Below are 6,851 nucleotides of genomic sequence, written 5' to 3'. Positions count from 1 at the left end.
AACGAAGGATGAATCGTGCAACTTTTAACCAAACAAAGGAGGGTCCGGGTTAATTTTGAAATTCGGGATTGAACGTGTTTTTAGACACTTGGACGAGAGACGATTAATGTAATTTACTTTTTTTTTTAATAAAATGTATAAAAAAATATAATTTATTATAAATAAATTCAAAATTAATAATTAATTTAATTGTTGGAAAGGAATTATTTTAATTATTTTCTATTGAGTATATTAACTAATTTTACAATTAATAAAGATAATATTGAAGGAATTCAGATCCATCACTTGTGGTTGTGGATTCATCTTTTGCCTCTGGATTCAAATATGGATATACCCGAAATGGCCCATTTTTATTTAGATATGGTTTCAAACATGCATCTAAATTGAGGCAAGAACTAGAAGAAGTAGGAGAGAGATGTGGTAAGTATCTCTTGTGCGAGGCCTCACTGCATGGGGAATTAACTTGTCGGTGTGGTGTTCCTACACCCACCAAAAATGTCATGTCAACCCATTGCACCTTATGCTAGAGTTACTCCTCGTCACGTAAGTGTTTTCTGGACTGTGATGCAGATATAATGCCTGGGAGATTATCAGTAGATGAAAACGCACTTCGTCGAAGATCATACTCCCGACCAAGATCAGATCATTCTTTCTCTGACGACTCGGAGTGTAGTGATATGGACTCTTCGTTCATCTCAAACTCTCTGACATCATACATGGCACCCACATTGAGCTCTAGAAAATCCGCAATGAAAAAGGTGATGAAAAAGGCAAATTCATTATCGAAATGGGGTTCATCGCCAAGCCGACCTGAATCACCCCCTACGCCAACAAGCACGTCATTTTCAAGCGCGAAGCCTCCAACAAGTCCCTCAAAAACAGGAAAAAAGAACTTTTTGCATATGGGTCTTGATTTGATCAAAAGTAAGAAAAACGGGCCGGGTTGTTCGTCACCAATTGGTTCGGGCATGGGAATGGTGGAGACTGTCCATCAGTTAAGAATCATGCATGGAAGTTGGATGAGGTGGAGGTATGCCAATGCTAGAGCAAATGTTGTTAACGAAACCCTAGATGATAAGGCTAAGGTACGTATGTTACAAACTTTGACATTATCAATGTCAACATATTATTATAGTGAATTTTATTTATTTAGGTGGTTTTTATTGGTAACGAGTCAAATTAATAAAACTTTGAAAATTGTAGAGAAAATTAAGTGCGTCATATGGCATAATCAAATTTAGTCATAATTAGATCTAATTGGATCGTTATTTTAAGGTAAATTGTTTGCCATAGGTACTAACAACTGAAATGTGTTAATCAAGGACAAATGTAACACGCAAAAGAATTAAATTGTATAGTATTGTCATTCAAGTTAACTTACTTATATTATATTTTTATTAAATTAATAAATAAAGTTTACAAAAAGTTTTCCATATGGTCAACATAAATTTTATCTACACTGCCCATCTTTTGAATATACTATTAATTGTCGATGTGAAGCTATTTTTAACTTATAGACAGGGCTTCAAATGAAAAGGCTATAATATAGAGATATTGAAGTTCTATATACGTTAACTGAGTTATATTCTTATTATTACTATTTATATATTCTAATTAACATGTTAGCTGTTTTGGATCTTATAATTTACGATATGATTGACCACAGAAGGATTTACTACACGCATGGGAAAACATCACGAAGTTGCAACAATCCGTGTTACAAAAGAGATTACGATTGGAGAGAGAGAAGTTAGAAATGAAGCTCAACTTCATACTTCATTCCCAAGTGAGTATTTTACGTGTTTAAGAATAAATTATGTAATAATACTATTTAACCATGCATCCTAATTACTAGTCTCATGTAATGCATCGTGATCATGTAGATGAAGATGTTGGAAGCATGGAGAGACATGGAAAGGAAACACATATCGGATGTTTCGATGACAAAAGATTGTTTAGAGGGTGTTGCATGTAAAGTACCCCTCATCGAAGGCGCTAAGGTAATTGCCCTTATATAATCATGAACCAAAAAAAACTTTCAAGAAAGAAATTTGGAATATATAAAGGAAAATTGCAAGAAATAATAACATCTTATACTTTTTATGTTAATATAGATAATATACTTTGTTTTTCACTAATAATAATAGTGTACTTACAATATTTCTTTATCCATAATATGTGGAAGCACACTTATACTTTTAAGATAGTAACATTTTGTAATCCAAAATAACAATGTACTTGCATGTCTTTACTTATAACAACATAGTTACACAACCTGTAAAGGCTATAATAGCAACATGATTTCAGTTTTTTTTACCGATTAATAGTAATATGTAACAATTAACAACTAAAATAATTTGATCATATTCATAGCATTAGTCACTATTATGGATAAAAAGTATAAATATGTTTCTATAATGGATAAGAAAAATAAAAGTATACTGCTGTTATAGGTAGAAGAGTGTGTTGGTATTATGGGTAAAAAATATGTTACTATTATAGGTAAAAAAGAAAGTACAATGCCTATATTAGAATCGAGGTAAACTATTATGATACTCTCCCCAAGTGACGTTATATTAAACAGTATATCACATTCAACGCAATGATAAATGTTACTTACTTGAAATACTCACAGAAAAGTTTCTTGTAGTAAGTTTTGAATTTGAATAGCTAGAATTTTGATGACAAAATATTGGATTAATTTATCATCTGTTTCTGTGTGTAGATGGATCCTCAAATATCTTCAATTTCACTTAGACATGCAACAGATTTGGTTGCCTCAGTCATGTCTATGATGTCATTTCTAGATCCCACGGTATCATATGTACACTTTTATATATAAGAACAAAAAATATCAAATTTAGTTTCGTGAGTTACTTATTAAGAACACTGTTACACTTTTATAGGCTCATGAGACTGTTTCAACGTTTAAGGAGCTTGCAAAGGTTGCAAGCCAGGAGAAACTGTTGCTTGAAGAGTGCTTTGAACATTTCAGAGTAATTTCCACTTTAGAGGTAATCACATATAACCGAATTTCGTTGTTTTTAACATGAATTATTATAGTCAATCGATATTATTCTCAATTGAAACATTTTATTACAGAGTTTTGATAAAGCATGTGCGTTGTTCTAGAATAGGGTACTTTTCTAACAAACTTAAAAAGTTAACAACATTTTTAATTATTGAGTCCCTAGGTAACGTCTCATCTTCAAACTTGGACATTAACTTCCAAGCATTGATGATTAAGATTTACTTCCCCATATTGGGCCATGGGAATGGTTTTGCTGTAGAGGCCAAGCTAAAAGTATTCGTGTTCTTAATTTGTTATCATTTATTTTGATCGTTTATCTCAATTTATTATGTTCTACAATAAGTTCAATAGTCGTATCCTTATTCTATTATTAAAATTTAATCTACAAGTTAGCATATAATACATAGTTTGTTTATTGTGCATGACAGATTGAAGAGAGGAGTCTAAGGTGTAACGTTATCGAAGTTGCTTCATTCGGTGATCAACACTGACTATGAGAATGGCAACCACACCAACACAATTATATCCATGCATATATAGACGGAAAATACATATGATAATCCATAAAATTGTAGTAAAATGTTTTTTTTCTTTGAGATATATATAGGATAATTGATGTTTGTTGGTAGTTATTAACTTTTGTAATCTTCCCATGAAGTATAAAATATAAAATTCATTACTCATAATGTTAGCGAGATTTTATTTTCTATGAAAATCCCAAGTCCTACGAGAGCTTAGTGGTTGAGTTTAATTTCATAAAAAATATTATCATTGACATGTCCAAAATATTGATAGTATCAAGCGATTTACAATCCATATAATAGGCCTTAGGTTGTGAGGTATACCAACAATAAGGGTAGAAATCTATGGCATTACACGTCTAAAATACACGACACACAACAAAACCGGGACAAAATTAAATTTCGAATTTGTGTTCGTGTTAGGTGTAAATAAAATGATGTCGTGCGTTGTTAAAATTCGGCATGATATTAAAATGTATTTGTCATGATCTGTATGATTTACTAGGAATCAAATGAACTAAATATTTGTTTTAATTTATTCTTTTCATATTGTCATGTTGGTTGTTTTTATCGTGTTTTAATCGGTTGTTTCCATGTTAGTAAAGCAAAACACGACATTGGTTAATGTTGTGTTCGTGTTATATAAAAAATTATCATGTCGTGTCGTGTCAGCTAAAACAATGACATGTTTGTCCAATTTTTTACCATTAACCACCAACGCCTCTTGCAGCCACACTCTGCCTCTTTAATAACGTGTTCACACCATGCCATAGGGTGTTGGTTGTCAAAGAACATAAGGAAGAATGAAGAAAAATGAAGCAATAATTGAGAGAGAGAGAGAGAGGTTGTGTGGTTTTCCTTGGCACACACCACATTCCTCCACACCAACCTCCACCATGCCATAAAAGGGGGAGGGGGGGGGGGGTCGTGTTAGTCGGCACCAGATTAGCACCAGATACTAAACCATGTTGGTACACTGCATAACCTTAGGATAAGTTAGGTGTGGGTCGCCTAGATGGTATAACTAACAATTTTAGTGTTAGCGAGAGTAAAAACTCTATAGTTAGCCATGTTTCTCTTAAGCAAATTTTTGCATCATGTAAATTTATATATATATATATATATATATATATATATATATATATATATATACACTAGGTGTGAGACCCGTGTATTACACGGGTTGATTAAAAAAGTTAAATATAAGGTGTAGACATTAAGTATTTTCTAAAGTAAAATTTTAGAATAAATATAAATGAAATGATGAATAAGTTATTCAATCTATACTAATAAAAAATTATTATCATGTTTTAAATAATCATGTTGAATATGAATGTGTAAAAATTAAGTATTTTTTGAAGTAAAACTTTCGAAATAAAAACAATAAATAGAATAAACCACAATGACCATTTATGTAATTTGTCTTAATTAATCTATACTAATAAAACTAATTAATATAAATTCATAGATGGAATTCATTAATATATTAATAGAAATAAGAACTCACAAATGGAAGGTTTACTATATACATTAATTCACATTAATTATTATGAGGTGACATTTAATAGGTGGAAGTTGAATAAAAATGAAAAAAATACAAAAATGACAAGTGGAATAAAAATAATTTTAAAATTCTAAGAAAATGACATGTGTCAAATTTAATAAGAAGTTGACATTTGGCAAAATTATCTTTATTTATTAGGGTATATATATATATATATATATATATATATATATATATATATATATATATATATATGATTCGGTTCAGGTGAGGACTCTAAAAATTGTGAGGACTGCGAGGACTAACTGTGACCAATCGAGCTCATTAAGGGTATTTAGGTCCAATAACAAATTAAATGAGCTAAAATAAAATTTAAAAGAATCCTGGTGGGCTAGACTAATCAAAATTGGGCTGAAGCAATTTTATTCCGACGTCGTTCACGACTTCTCTGTGTTCGTCGTTGACTTCTCCGATCATCACACAAGTACGAAGAATAACACCAAAATCGAGTTTGTTTCTACTAAAATCTTCAATATTCGATTCAGCTCATACGAAAATAAGTTAGATTCGGATAAAAAACTTATCTTTTACTATTAATCATAAATTTATGTTTCAAAAAACGTAAAATTTGCGTCAATCATCAATAAAATTAGAAGAAAACTGAAACAAATTGATATTTGCTTCGATCATTAGTAAAATTGAAATTTTTTTACAATTTTGATTCAAATAACTCAAAATTTAGGTTAGATTAGAACTCAAAAAGGATACTTTACTGTCAATTGTCATGCTCTATATCAAATCACGAAAAATCAGTTACAGTTTTAATGAAATCGTTTACGAAATTGACATGTTTAACTCTAATTTATGTTCAAAACTTCGATTTGAATCTATATTCATCATTATTACGATTGAATAAACATGATTTATAACAAAATTTGTTCATATACGGCTCTGTTTTAGGATTAGGTTAAAAATCAAAATTTTTTCATAATAAACTTTAAAATCATCGAAACTAGTGTAGGAAAAACATTTGTTTTCAATTTTTTATCGATAATATGTTGATTGACATCAAAATTGACTAATACTAGACGCTAATCAAAAATCAACAATGTGATATATAAGAAACATATTAATATCAGTTTCTATGTTAATATTTAGGTCAAAAACATAATATAATTGTTGATTTTTTAACTAAAACATAAATTATAGATCAATATTCAGTGAATACAGAATCTACAATGCATATTGATGATGTAGAAAGTGGAAACAAGAAAACAACATATTCAGAAAGTAATGATCAAGGTAATTTTATTATTAAAAATATTGTTTTTTTGGTACATCATATATTATGATACAATGTTTAATGATTAAGGTAATTTTATTATTAAAAATATTTTTTTTGGTACATCATATATTATGATACAATGTTTTTTTAAACAGAAAACAATGGTTCTATGACAACAAATATTGGATCTTCATAAGGAAATGTTGCATCTTCATCATCTTCTAAACATGATCCAATTGTGAGCATAATTGATGGAACAACTTACTGGACTCTAGATGTAGATATCAGACCTTATAAGGGACAAATATTTCCAACATTTGAAGACGGTTTAACATTTTATAAAAAGTGGTTTTGAAACAAGAATAGCATCTACAAAGACAATAAGGTTATGGAAGAAGATACATGGTATGCAATAAGCAATGATCCAAAAAGAAGCTGCATATGATACTCTAAAAGATCCAAACAACAAAAAACACAGACGACCTTCTATGAGAGTAAAGTGTGAAGCAT

The 6,851-nt window shown here is 30.0% G+C and overlaps 1 protein-coding gene across 1 annotated transcript; it reads left to right on the top strand.

The window, feature by feature from the left end:
• Positions 1 to 575: 575 nt before the first annotated feature.
• QWRF3 (QWRF motif protein (DUF566)) lies at positions 576 to 6,537 on the top strand. Its single transcript, XM_079042263.1, has 8 exons — positions 576 to 1,085; positions 1,667 to 1,786; positions 1,884 to 2,000; positions 2,726 to 2,815; positions 2,907 to 3,014; positions 3,460 to 3,508; positions 6,266 to 6,358; positions 6,497 to 6,537. Exons 1-8 carry the CDS (start codon positions 576 to 578, stop codon positions 6,535 to 6,537), a joined length of 1,128 nt encoding a protein of 375 aa, XP_078898389.1.
• The last annotated feature ends 314 nt before the right edge of the window (positions 6,538 to 6,851 follow it).

Source organism: Lactuca virosa, chromosome 4, assembly GCF_052849685.1.
Source record: "Lactuca virosa cultivar CGN04683 chromosome 4, Lactuca_virosa_CGN04683_v6, whole genome shotgun sequence".
Classification (NCBI taxonomy): Eukaryota; Viridiplantae; Streptophyta; class Magnoliopsida; order Asterales; family Asteraceae; genus Lactuca; species Lactuca virosa.
Note: the sequence above shows the minus strand (reverse complement) of the source record. Positions and strands in the feature narration are given on the sequence as shown.